The 14,486-nt window shown below is 43.4% G+C and overlaps 1 protein-coding gene across 1 annotated transcript in view; it reads right to left on the bottom strand.

The window, feature by feature from the left end:
- col6a1 (collagen, type VI, alpha 1) overlaps positions 1–14,486 on the bottom strand; it is a 76,807-nt gene that overhangs the window by 21,414 nt on the left and 40,907 nt on the right. Inside the window, exons 21-25 of the mRNA XM_059967344.1 lie at positions 11,704–11,766; positions 9,340–9,402; positions 4,988–5,038; positions 4,550–4,585; positions 2,693–2,755 (exon numbers count right to left, since the gene is read on the bottom strand). Coding sequence (XP_059823327.1) covers positions 2,693–2,755; positions 4,550–4,585; positions 4,988–5,038; positions 9,340–9,402; positions 11,704–11,766 — 276 coding nt within the window. The remainder of the gene's footprint in view (positions 1–2,692; positions 2,756–4,549; positions 4,586–4,987; positions 5,039–9,339; positions 9,403–11,703; positions 11,767–14,486) is intronic.

The raw sequence follows: 14,486 nt of genomic DNA, 5'->3' as shown, positions 1-14,486 counted from the left end.
ATCAGCCCAGGTGACTACAAGCTTGGTAAAACTAGAGGTCGTGGGTTAAAGGTGAAAGGTGAAATATTTAAGAGGAATCTGAGGGGAACGGATAGTAAGAGTGTGGAACGAGCTGCGATTGGAAGTGGTGGGTGTGGGTTTGATTGCAGCATTACAGAGGAATTTGGAAAAGTACTAGATGGGATGGTATGAACGGCTCTGGTCCAAGTGCGGGTGGATGGGACTAGGCAGAATAGTAGTCCAGCATGGACTAAATGGGCTGAAGGGCCTGTAGCTGTTCTGTAGTGGTCCAGTGCTCCATGAAACTACAACAAGTTTAAAGCACAAAATGGAAAAGAAGTTTTAGTGGGACATGCTGGGCTCTTTACCTCATCATCTGAGCATAAGCCTACCTCTGGTGAAATAGAGAAGGTCAACCCCTTTAACCCTTTAACCACGCAAGTCTCTCCTTCCAGTTCTGGACATTTATATGCAATTCTTATGGTAACCATAACTTCTGGAATTCTTATGTGATGAGCTCCTTCCCCCTATAAGATACACAATTGAAAACCCCTGGGTGGTTTCAGAGGTATGTAAGCACCAGCAGATATGGCCACTGATACCTTGTAAATGCTTCCACCTTACTTACTCCTCCTTTCACTAAGCTTTGAGCAACAGGTATTAATATTTCCTTGGTGAATAGTTCTGTTTGACCAGTACTTAAGATGTTTTATTATATAAATGGCGTATGGGATATTTTTGAAAATCTCCATAATCATCTTGAGAAATAGATGATTTATGCAACCTTCCTCTTCTTCTTTGGCACTCGACTTCCAGACACGCCTTGTGTAACATTCTAGAGTGTGAGCCTTTCAACTGATGGCATCACACAAGAACATGGGGCTTTGAGGAATCAGGCACCACCCAGCACATACATGAAAGGAGTACAAGAGAGGGTAGAATTGGTGGCCTTAATGTGCTCACCAGATTAACACAATCTTTGTAGATGTTAAATTACTGGGCACACATCCCTGAATATCTCAGGAAATACTGAAGGACTTGCTTGGAACCCAAAATAGATTAGATATTTTACTCCCCTGTTGTCTCTCCCTTACAACTTCTTGCTCTTATTGGAGATATAAAAGATCCTGGTATCCAGAGCAACAAAAAGCTGCTGGAAGAACCCATGGAGGGAAATGGACAGTTAATGTTTCACCTCAAGAATCTTCATCAGGACCCTTTACCTTCTTCATTCCAGATGAAGGGTCTCCACCCAAAATGTAGACTGTCCATTTCCTTCCACAGATGCTGCCTGACCCACTGAGTTTCTCCACAGAGTTGTTTTTCAAAAATTTTCATTGGAAATTGATTCAGTTACAGAAACAGGCCAGAAGAGCAACACCTTCTCTGGAAGTTTCTCTCCAACTGCGTGAACAGCAAGGGTTAACAGGCACTTCCACCGGAGCAAATCAGAGTAACCCTGGCTGGCTTTTCTCTGCACAAGATACTTAGACCAGTTGATGGCGTTGAGTTTAGTTTACACAGTGAAGAACACAGTTTACTAGTGGGGCACCTAGCAGAGCCATTGCTTCATGGCTCAATTGACCTGGGATTGATCCTGGCTTCTACTGCTGTCTGTGTGGAGTTTACACGTGCTCCAAGTGATTCCCACTGGGTGCTCCAATCTCCGCCAATCAAGAGCGAGTTGGTATTGTTAACTAAATTCCCCTTGTATGTAGGTGACTGATAGAATCTCAGGGGAAAGTTGAGAAAATAAAAATGATTAACACAAATTGGTGCTTAATGGCTGACCTGAATCTGTGGGCCTGCTTCTGCACTCTATGAGTCTGTATGACTTCAAGCAGAGCTAAGCTAGTTAAAAAGGGTGAAAGAAAAATGTGGGAGGGAAAGGTTACACTGATCTTGGAGTAGATTGAAAGGTTGGCACAACATTGTTGGCCAAGTAGCTTGCACTAGTATGGAAATACCAATGCTCTCGAATGGAGAAGCTTTCAAAAGGTAGTGGGTACATCCCAGTGCATCATGGGTACCCTGATCACACGTTTTATATGTGGACGATACTCGCCTTTAAACAAAGCTAAGCAAAACATGGAACAATAAAAAGGTCGTCGTGTATTTCATCAGATGCTTTCTGTGGGAGGAGAAAAATGGCTTGAAAACACACCACACACTTTATGTAAATTTCGCATAATTTTCTTCTGACATGATGGGCCACTCAGCCCTTTCAGTACATGTCAGCCCTCAAACCAATCTCACTTCCTTCTCTGCAAAATATTCTCTCTCCCACTTAAGTGCCTCACTCAGTCTAAGCAAAGATGGAATGTTATTAGAGGCTTCCTGTTTACAAGTGGAGATTTCATTGTGTCATCATCCTTCATTAACCATTTACTGTCTTAGAATTAATAAACTTGACTAGCAATACTGAAAGATATTCACACTACATTTTGAAGTAACGCAATAATTTCCTTTTTAGTTTACAGAAGCCTGGAAACTATCTACTTGTCGATAATTTGCAGCACTGTACATCTTACTAACATTCTGCAGGAGCAAAGATATAGTCCAAATCTCTTGACTATAGATCTGCTCGCGGTTTTATGGTGCAAAGCAACACAGGCTAAACAGTTGTCTGGTAAGAGTCTCATTCAAACACAAAGGCAAAAGTTGTCAAGCATACTTGGAAGCCACTACTTACATCACGTCCAGGGTCTCCAGGTTCACCGTCATCGCCTTTGGGACCGGGGTAACCTTCTGTTCCCTGAGGGAGCGAGGGAAAGAGAGAGAGAGGAACATGAGTCAGAAGAGGGGCTGCTTCAATCTCTGCTGCCCTCCTGTCAGAATTGTACTCTGTTTTTAAGGAAACATAATGAACAATTCATGTGCAGAAAGAAACTAAGGGACTGACTTATCTTCTGGATATCATGGTTTTAAAACTCAGGCATTGTGCTTTTGGCTTCTCAGACAGTTTGTAATCACTGTCATTCATTCTGTGGGGGAGGGGAAGGGGTGTCAGGTTCCAATCTGAGCTGGCAAATTCTTTGCTTTCTGACGACTCTAGCTTCTGTAGATGAACCAAGCCCCAATTTACTCTTTTACCAGGGTGTAAATGATCTCATGACACCAGTTTAAAGAAAGTTAACACAGTTCTCTCTTGTACCCAGTTAACTCATGCCACTCAAATGTTACCTGGCCATGATCTGGAGCTTGATCCTACACTTCCTACATGAGAGTACATTTCTAAAGAAGTGATGCAAATCTCTCTTCTCCCTCCTATCCTTTCTCTTTACTTCCCCTTCCTTCCTTCCTCCTTCCTTCTGCCTCCCTTCCATTCCTCTCTCCTTCCTTCCCTTCCCATTTCCTCCCTTCTCCTCCATCCTGCAATGAAACAAGTTGCTTTTGTTGCTGGTTGATCCTTCCACAGGACCTGCACCTCAGTTTAATGCGTGGCTACCGTATCTCTTGCATTCAAGCTCAGGGAGTGCTCATCTTGATCGTCCCACAGCCTTGCGATAACAGGCACCTCACGCTCATTCAAGTCACTCATGTTGCCCTCTGCCAGGAATTGCTTTTCACTTCTTACTTTGCCAGCATTTACTCGTGCAGAAACAACTCATCTCTTAATATTAGGATGATGCACTCATCTTCAAAAGAAGGGCATTAGATTATCTGGCCACAACTACTTCATGCTCCTTCAATGAACTGAATGGTGTAGGGGTACCTGGCCTCTTGAAAATTCTTGGTTTGGAAAACCTTGAACTAAAGGTCAGTATTATTTTTATTTGCAATGTTGCTCCCCTCTTTTTCAATATATAGTGTTGATGTTCAAGCTAACCCCTGGAAAAAATGCTTTCTCAAGGCACCTTCGATCATCTTTTGAATTCTTTCACATATTCCTTATTATCTTCCTCGCTCTATTTTCCTAATGACATCCAGCCCAACAATCCATGAGATCAAACCCCAATTCTCCTGGTGCACTAGTTTCTGATGTCTCGGCGAATTCCACTGTGGTATAAGGGGATGTAAATTGCAAGGCAGGACAGCTATAGAGTCTAGCTTTTTGCAATTAACTTGTAGACTCATGACCCAACAATCCAGATAATAGAAACACCCAGCTTCTGACCAGAGACTGGATTCTAATCTGTATTGAATTCTATTGAATGCTAGGAACACAAAACTATTCAGCTCATTAAAATCTTCACTGAAATCCTTTCACACAAGCCATCTGGTCTAATTCTGGGATTTGGCTCCCTCCCTGTACAGACAGTCCAAGGGTTATGACAGGGTTCTGTTTTTATGGACTAATTGTACTAACCTAAATTTTTCATAAGTCAGAAATGAACGGCAACAGTGTGTGGGAGAGGATGACAAAAACAGCTGTGATGGGGGAGAGCAGGCGCAGGAAGAGTGGCCGCCAGCCGGCCTTACTGACTCAGCAAGTTCATCACTTCCAGCTCTGTCTGGCTCCATTCAGCCCCTGACTCTGGGGGAAGGGAGTGGAGGGTGGCAAGAGAAGGGATGTGGAGATGTCCCTGGGGTAGGAGCAGCAACTTACATTGGGTCCACGGTACCCTTGTGCTCCTGGAATACCCTGTAGGGAAAGGAACAAAATGTTTATCAGATTTATCAATTTATAGTAACATCCATTAGTGCAGAAGAGACAATGCAACCCAAGATATTGGCTGGCAGTCAGTCAAAAATTTCAAATGTTCCATTTAAGCTGTATCATCATAAAGATCAGACTGAGCTGCCACAGCTTTCTGTACTTCATGCACCATAGATCCATGGCAGGGTGACTGGATGGGATCCCTTTGGAGTGTTCAAGCTACGAAGCCATTTGTTTTCTCACAACCTACCGTAGAGTGTTTTTGAACATTGTGGATTCGGTGTAAAACCAGCCATTTATCTCTGTATAAAAGCATCTGTGTTTTTGATAAGAGCAAATTGAAGGCAGCTGACAGGCAACAAGCGATTGATCAAAAGGTGTACTTACGGGTAATCCTGGTGGGCCCCTGGAGCCATTCCCTGGGATTCCAGGTTCTCCCTGAAGGAAAAGATAAAGAAAGTTATCCAAATGGAAAGGTAGAAGTCTAATATGAAAAAAAATAAAATAGGAGGAGCAGGCTATTCAGCTCACTATCTTCTTCCTAGCGTCTCCCATCCCATTAATCTCATTAATAGTGTAGTGGAGAGGTGTGGCACAGAACAGCCCCTGACTGTCATATCCATCTTCTTTGTGCCCAGTTCCATCAAGATCTCATCTCATGCTTCTAAACTCCAGCAACTACAGACCCAGTTACTTCAATCTGTCCTCATAATCCAGCCCTATGATCCCAGGTAAACCTCTGTTACTTTTCCTTCACCATCAGAACATCTTTCCTAAGATAGGGAGATCAAAACTGCGAAACAGCATACTGTACTACAAGTGGGAGCCTCATCAGCCACATTTGTTCAGAGACTCATATTCTGACCTGGCTGAAACACAGAAACACTCGGCTCATTAAAAGTCTTCACTAAAATTCTTCCCACATGAACCATTTTGTCTCATTTTGCATTTCCACTCACTGGATCAGGGGTTCCCAACCCTTTTATGCCATGGACCAAGACCAGCAAGCAAGGACCCCCAGATACTTAAAAGTTGATGTTCTCAGAAATAATCTTGTCTAGAAATTGAATTGCACATATTTTTGGCGTGTTAAGGCATTGTGTTAGCATTAAAAACAAATCATGTTCCCAATAAAAGAACAAATCCCAAAATCATCCCAATCTAAGTGGGAAATAGCAGTAGGGGATATTATAGGTGATGTGATAATGCTGGAGAGGTTGCAGAGCAGACTCATCCTGATGTGGTCTGGGATAGAGCAGTTCAATTGTAAGGAGGGTCTGGAGAAGCTAGGTCTGTTCTCCGTGGAGCAGAGGAGGTTAAGAGCGACATAACTAAGATTATATAAAATCACGTGTATAGACAGGGTAGACTACAGAAAACTCTTCCCCATATCTGAGGTAGATAAAACTACAGGACATAAATTTAGGCTAAGGGGGAAAAGATTTAGAAGGGGACCTTCTTCACCAGAGAGTGTAGAGTACCTGGAATATGCTACCTGAGAGAGAAGCTGAAGCTGGGTTGCTGACAGTATTGACGAAAGTGTCTGGATGAGCACTTGAATCTTCTGTGCATAAGAGCTGATGGCCCGAGGGCTGGGAGTTCAGATTAATACAGAGGGGTGCCCATTACGTTGTGAGGACAGTTAAGACAAACAATCTGTTTCCACACTGATTTTCTGACTCGAAACCAGCACTGAGGATGGAGTCCATACTGTTCCTCAATGTGTCAGGTTGACTACTTTCCTTTCTGTCAGCCTTTGGTGACCATTTTCATGTCTGAGAGATACAGGCCAAGTGTTAGACAACAGGGATGAGTGCAGAAGGGTACAGCATAGATAGGGGGTTCAAAGGGGACAAAGGGGACAAAGGGGGACAAAGGGGGACAAAGGGGGACAAAGTGGGCAAAGGAGTTCAAGGGGGACAAGGGGGAATGAAAGGACCTGTTTCTGTTCTATACTTTTGTAAGAGTCTATAATTTCATCAGCAATCTAATAGCTGATCTAATAAGTTAATAGATCATAGATCAGGCTAATAAAACGGGGCATAATTTTAATGAGATTGGAGAAGAGAATGGGGGGACGTCAGAGGCAAGTTTTTTTCTACATGGAGGCAGTGAGTGTGAGGAACACCTTGTAAGGGTGCTGGTAGAGGCAGATACATTAGGAGCATTTAATAAACTCTTAGAAAGGTACATGGATGATAGAAAAATTGAGAGCTATGTAGGAGGGAAGGATCTTAGAATAGGTTAAAAGATCGACTCCTGACTTGTCCTGTGCTCTGTGCTCTGATTTCTACGTCAACTCACAAATCATCAGCTTCAGAACTGACTGCACTGGAATATGAAATCCTGGCCTCTTGATTGCTAGCCCAGTTAATTAGGACCATAGCTTTCTGTCCAACCACCCCTCTAGTGGCATGATCACGTGCTCCATGTTCCCATTCACTGAAGGGAGGACCAGGATTTGTTCAATGTCTCCCCTCCCCAGTTCACACAGGTGTGCCGCAGTTCCCCAGTAGTACAATTTCCAGGAGTAGAAGGTGCGAGGAGAATCTGCAGCCGATTTGCCTGGAAAGAGAGTTGTGCAAGAAAGCCTGCATCCAAGGTGTTCCTGAGCTGCGGAATTCAGTCGTCACCTCTGTTACAGCAGCTCTAGAGGGATAAAGTCACTTCCTGCTCAGTCCCACTCCACACAATTCCCCATCCTGCCATAACTCTATCCACCGACATCGACTAGCTTGTTTAGAACCATTCCTGTGGATCACTAATGGAGCTAAATTTCTGCTATAGTTATTGTGTTGATGGCCATTAACAAAACTTGTGCATCAATGGTAACTCCAGGCTACATTACATGCTCCTTCACAGGAATTGCTTTAATCTCAGCAAAGTTAGTGGTCCTGTCACACATCTTCTGGGAATACATGACAAGCTGCGCTGAATTTTTTATTTGTCCCTACTATCATTTGATTAACTGGACTCTGAAATCTGCACTCGTTCCTCAATCACACTTTATTTCCTTGCACACCAGAACATTTCTACCCGCTCCACCCAAATATCTCTCCAGACCCCTTCCCTTCCTTTCACTCTGAGGTTCCCTGTCGGACAGTGGCCCTCTGCGAAGAGCCCACACATTCTTCCTGTGTTACCCACGGGGTTTCTCCTTTCCACCAACGTTTCAAAGGTGTGCAGGTTGGTTGGTTAACTGTATGATATAAATTGCCCCTAATGTAGTTAAGGGGTAGATTTTGGGAAGAGGTGCTGGGAATATCAGGAGAGTTGCAAAAATAGGGGTGAGTGTAATTGGATGTTTAATGGTTGGTGGCAGCTTGGTGGTCTGAAGAACCTGTTTCTGTGCTGAATATCTCCATGATTCTATGGAGACGAGACATTATTGTCTACTCTTCCATCTTAACTAACGACCCTTCCCACATGATTTCAAACCCTTGCTTTCTTCCATTTACCTAGACCAAAGAACTTGACAGAGTGCACTAAAAACATAATGGAGTCGGCTACATTGCAGAGCAGAAAATCGAGTGCTGGAATTCATGGCACTTTTGACCCACAGCAAAAGCATAGCTCCAGCAACACTTACAAACTTCAACAGCATCCAAGACAAAACTGCTCACAAGTTGCCAAATTATTGGCGCATGAGGTTGAGTCATTGGTAAGGAACGTGAATGCAATGTTACCACTCATTTCAAGAGAACTAGAATCTAAAGGCAAAGATGAAAGATTGAGGCTTTATAAGGCATTGTTTAGCCTGCACTTGGAGCAATGTGACCTGTTTTGGGACACCTGTCTAAGAAAGGATGTGCTAGCATTGGAGAGGGTCCAGAGGAGGTTCACAAGAATGATTCCAGGAATTAAAGAGTTAATGCATGAGGAGCATTTGAGTAGCATCTTGGGCCTGCATTCACTAAAGGGGGATCTCATTGAAACATCAAATGTCAAAAGGCCCAGACAGAGTGGATGTAGAAAGGATGCTTCCTATAGTGGGGGAGTCTAGGACCAGAGAGCACAGCCTCAGAATAGAAGGATGTCCCTTTAGAACGGCGATGAGGAGAAACTTCTTTAGTCAGAGAGTGATGAATCTGTGGTATTCATTGCCACAGGCAGCTATGGAGGTAAAGTCATTAGGTATATTTAAAGCTGAGTTTGATAGATTCATAATTAGTAAGACTGTTAAAGGTTACAAGGAGAAGGCAGGAGAATGGTGTTGAGAGGGATAATGTATCAGACATAATAGAATGGTGGACGAGACTCAATGGGCTGAATGGCTAAATTCTGTCCCTATGTCTATGAGTCTGCAGTGTTTGCCACCTCCTAATTTCCCAAGGTATCTACAATACTGCTTCTCAAGCCTCCACCTTGAACAAGTTGGTGAGTCCAATGTATGACCTGCAAGTTCTACTGCAAGCTACAAGGCTGCCATACTGGGGATGCAGCACAATTTGTTTATCACCATGGGGAGCATAACCTGTAATGCACTGCCCAACAACAATGGGGCAGCTCCATCCTGGCACAGACGGTAGTCGCTCAGGAGCAAACCCTATCCAGACGGGCAGTACGTGTTACCAAATCGCAGGGATGAACGAGAAGACAAACCTTCATGGCAGTACCCACTGTGCTATTCAAGATGTTCAGAGGGAATATTAATTCAGCTTCAGTTAATTTGGGGTTTCTCTTTCTCCCCAGTCCTAATGTGCATGAACACTCTTTGTCATTTCTGTCTCCGTTCTTACCATTTCTCCCATGGGACCTGCATCACCGGGATATCCCTTTAGACCTCTTGGTCCCCTGATTCCCTGCAGGGTTACAAAATATCAGTTAGTCCTTTATTTCAACATTCAGTCCTTTAGTTACATATTCAGAACAGAACAACCAATGTACAGCGAAGTGTACATGAGGTACCGTTAATTGAATTACACTGGACAACAAAGATTTTGCTTCCTGAATACTTTGGGGTGTACCTTTTGGATTTTGGGCAGCTGATCATGAAAATCATCATGACTTTTCCCTATCATGCACCATTTGTTTGAAATCACCTATATTTGTTATTTCAATTAATAATTCAATCCAGAATAACTAATGCTAAGATCAAGGAAGGCAATTTTTTTGGTCCACAAATCAAAAGGTTATCAATGACAGGCAATTCAGAGAGCTTCTAGTGGGACCAGAGAAAACCACAAGGAAGGCACTCAAGGATGTTGTTGAAAATGTTCCTGGCAACTACAGAGCATCAAACTAGTTGCAGCTTGTTGATAACATGCTTCAAGTGTACAAAACAATGAAGTGCAACTGTCACTAAAGATTCATTTTCTGTATTCTTATTTAAGCAACTTCCCTGCAAATCTTGGCACTGTCAGTGACGAGCGTGGTGAAAGGTTTCACCAGGACATTGCGGTCATGGAGAAATGGTATCAGGGCAACTGGGATCCATCAATGCTGGCTGATTATTGCTGGACACTTAAGTGAGAACCCTCAGACACTGAGTACAAGAGAAAGTCATCAACAAAATATTTTCAGCTTAGTAGAACTATTGCAAAACATCATGCATTATATCTGATAAAAGTTCATTTCTTGTTTCTCCAGATTCCTACGTGATACAAGTAGTCTGAAATTATATTTGCATTCAGCTTCAAGTGGTCTATCATAAACAAAAATAAAATCCTGAAGAAGCAACACTTCGAAAAAAAATTGCCCAGTGTTATCGAAGAAATAATCACTGCAGTTGCTGACTAGCTTGTATACATTATAATGATTAGTTCTCAACAGGCCTATTGGATAATACTCTCTCAGAGGCAACATGTCTCAGCCATTTGGGAAGATGGACATTGGCCTGTGATACCTCTCGGCAAATGTCATTAGTATTAATACTGAGGTCAGCTATTACATCAGTTTATGTTATGCTAGTCTATTCCCGGAGTGCACTGAGCTTCAGGATATCTTTTAACACTAAATCACATGTTCAGTGGAAAGCAGGGTAATGGCTTTAAGTCCAAAAGGAAACTGGTGCACCTAGGAGACGCAAGAGATTCTACAGAATCTGGAAATCTTGAGCAACACATAGAAGATGCTGGGGGAACTCAACAAGTCAGGCAGCATCTATGGAGAGAAATGGACATCCTATGTTTTAAGCGGTGACTCTTCATCAGGACTGGAAAGGAATGGGGTAAAACAAAGAATAAAAAGTTGGGGAGGGGGAGCAACAGGAGTACAAACTGGCAGGTAACAGATGAATCGAGCTGAGAGGGGAGAGGGAGAAGGCTAGGTGAGAGGGGATGAAAGGGAATCATGTGAGGAGCTAGGAGGTGACCGACGGAAGAAGCAGAGGGCTGAAGAAGGTAGGGGCCGGGGGAGTCGATGGGCTGGAGAGAGGAAAGTAAGGGATAAAAGGGCTGCCGAAAGAGGGAAAACATACAGGGTGGGGGTGCAGGTGGAAACGGGGGAGAAATGACCAGAAGTTAGAGAAATCAATGCTGTCATGATGGAGACTACCAAGATGAAATTTAAGGTTTTGTTTTTCCAACCTGCATCTGGCCTTATCGTGGCAGTAAAGGAAGCCATGGACAGACATCTTGAAATGGGAATAAGAAGTGGAATTGAAATGAAAGTATTAAGGAGTTCAGTTCAGACCAAATAAACCAGCCATTGTTCATAATGTATATTCTTTCAGGGAACTTGGCAATTTCCACATTCCCAAATATAGCTCAGCCAATGAGGAGGGTGTGGCAAGTCTCAGGGAATCAAGAGTTACCATCTCCATTCTGTCTCAGATGATTGGCAAAAAAAATAACAACTCCGCTCCTCCCTACTAAAACGGAGTGACTTATCTTTGGGAGATGAGAGCACAGGCCAATGTTGACCACAGTGTTCTACACTTACCCGAAAGGTCAATAAAGGGTAATGGCAGTGCTAGGTAAGATGTGGTCTAGGTTTACAGAGTAAAACTGGCCTAGCATTGCGGTCATGCTCAGGGCTGGGTAAGGGAGATGGGTGCTGGCTGCAGAGTAGTGTAACACAGTTGGGGTACAGGCAGTGAAGCCTATCAGCAAAACAATCACCTAGATTGCTGGCATTAAGTAATCACAGTACACAATACATACCTCTCTTCCTGGAGGTCCCATGTCTCCTTTAAATCCTCTGGGCCCAGCACGGCCAGGTTCTCCCTGAGGCAAAAGAAAGCAGAGTGCTCATGGGTGACTGCAAAGCAAAACAGGCAAGGCATATGGGAAGCACACAATCATGGTACTGAACACAGTGAGCACCAAATGGACAGAATACCATGCTGCTAACTGGATTAACGCAACGTTCAAGAAGCTCGACCATCTGAAAGAAAACTGTTCACTGCATTGTCATCACCATCTATCACCATAAATCTTCATTCCTTCTGCCATCGGCACGCTGGTAACTCCACTTTGACAGCATCGCCAGTGACCAGATGAAACGTACGTGGGAACACGGCACCGTCCAGGTCACAACTCAAATATGTGTTACTGTTTCTTGGGTCAGAATCTTGCAACTTATCACATAGAATGCAGCCATTCAGGAACCCAGTCTGCTCAAGGATAGTTAGAGAGTGGCAAAAATTTACCGTCTACTACAGCAAGTGGCATAGCTAGCGTTTTCTAGTTCTTCGCAAACGCTGTCAACTAATGGGGAATTTCCAATATTAAGGCTAATTAAGATGTCTCGGATGATCTCCCCCAGATATTTCCAGGCAGACCTGAGGTTGCCTGTATACCAGCGCAGGCAATGTCTCTTAAACATTGAAGATCAAACTGCCAAAAGGTTAGACACAAGAAACTTGTAAGAAGCAAATTTGAGGGTAGCTAGGTTTGCAGAATCCAAAGGGCAGACAGGTGAATAGTGTGAGATTGTGGATGAAGGACAGCTCAGGGACTAACTCAGCACCAGATCAGCGGAGTGTGAGGTAGAAGATCTTCCAATGATGTTAAGTATGTACATCCCAGAACCCCTGTAGGCCTGATTTTAACCTGAGTGGAAATCCTTTGTGCTTGGAGTTTGCTTTCTAATTGCAAAGGCAAGTACGAAGTTCTTAGTTTGAAGTTCGTATGAAAGAGCTTGCAATCCCCATAATGAACAAAAGAGGAGATGGCACTGCTATGTCTTGCTCTTTCTTATTACTTGGAGTTAAGCGATGGATCTTATACACCACTGCTAATCACGCTGCTTCAACACTTGGCAAACACCGGATGAATTTACTCATACATCCGGTGTTGCATCTGGTATGTGTTATGCTGTTGCTAATTCCAGATTTGCTGGGTTACCATGGTTTCTGATCTTTAATAGTTCACCGAACTGCAAGTCTGTTTAAAATATACAGCGTTCTAACATTATTGAACCCCATATGGTGCACTAAACACTCAGAGCAGAAACTGATTATGGCAATAGACTTCATATGCAATGTGTGCCAAGGAAACTCTACCAGCCCTGTCTGAGACTTTTCTAATACTGGCCCTCACCTAGGGGAGCTGCCGATGCCTTCAGGTCTTTTGCAGGACCACATTCTCTTTGACCTTCAGTTCTGACATGGCCAACAGTGGTCTTCAAGAGTACTATTGAAATGCACACACAGGCCATTCCTAGCTCTATACAAAGCTTTGGAGAAGAAATTTACTTCCATTTTAGGTAGCTGTTGCTTGCAAAGGGCTCCTCTGAACTAAAGATTTAATGAGGAAAGCTCAGCCCACGTCCTTTCCTCAGACAATGTTAGACCCCACCACTAACAAAGAGTTTGATCCTGTTTATCAGCTTTTTTGAGGGGTGCCGGACAAAATGTCCAGTTTCCGTTTGGGGTTGGGCCCTAGTCAGACAGTGCCCAGGAAGTACCAGTGTTAAATTGGTCCCTCATTGTTAGGTCCAGACAACAACTTCTTTCTTCCTCCACCTGCTTCCACACAGTGACACTGCAGCACTCCTCAAGTTCCTGTTGTAGTTGTCCCCATAGGAGTCTGCTCTTAGTTTTCCAAGAAATGAGATTCCCAGCAGTAGAGATTTTAACTTCCTGTGGTGATGGGAAATGGTTCAGCAGATGGTTCATTCGCTAGATGGATAATCATCTTGGAAGCATCAATGTCCGGGAATGGAAAAGTCTGCAGACATTGGAGGATGTAGCTCAGTCCATCACAGGGAAACCACCACCACCACTCCCCACCCCATTACTGAGCATATTTACAAGGGCTGTTGCCACAAGAAAACATCATTCATCATCAAAGACACCCCCTATTCCCATCAGGCAGGAGGTGCAGGAACCTTAGGTCCCACACTATCAGGTTCAGGGACACTTATTACCCCTTGAGCCTCAGGTATCTTGAATCAGTATGGTTAAGTTCACTTTCCCCACTCTGAACTGATTCCACAACTTGCAGACTCACTTTCAAGAACTCTGCAATTCATGTTCACAGAAATATTATTTATTTATTTATTTAATCAATCAATCTTTATTTTTAATTTTATTTAAACAATTTGCCTTCTTTTGCAGACCAGTTCTTTGGCAGTTTTTGTTTATGTATAATTTTTCACAAGTTCTATTGTAATTTGTTTTCCTGTAAATGCCTATAAGAAAATGAATCTCAGGGTAGCATTTGGTGACATAAGTATTTTGGTAATGAAGTTACTTTGAAATTGCTTGACTCAGTACACGTTTCCGTGGAAGCAGTTACCTTTATTAGCCAACGTTCCGGCTTTGGGAACCCAATGTGCGACAATGACCTTTCCCACTCAATAGTGATCTCCTAGTATGATAGGGGTTATTGAACATATGCTGGAATCCAGGAGGTGGTCTTCACCATGGGACATCTTGGAATCTATGGACTTGCCATTGGAGGTGTAGACCCATTGTGAGAGGTGCGGGCCCCTGTAGGGC

Source organism: Hypanus sabinus, chromosome 4 (assembly GCF_030144855.1).
Source record: "Hypanus sabinus isolate sHypSab1 chromosome 4, sHypSab1.hap1, whole genome shotgun sequence".
Taxonomy (NCBI): Eukaryota; Metazoa; Chordata; class Chondrichthyes; order Myliobatiformes; family Dasyatidae; genus Hypanus; species Hypanus sabinus.
The sequence above is the reverse complement of the archived record's forward strand: the minus strand, read 5'-3'. Positions and strand labels throughout refer to the sequence as shown.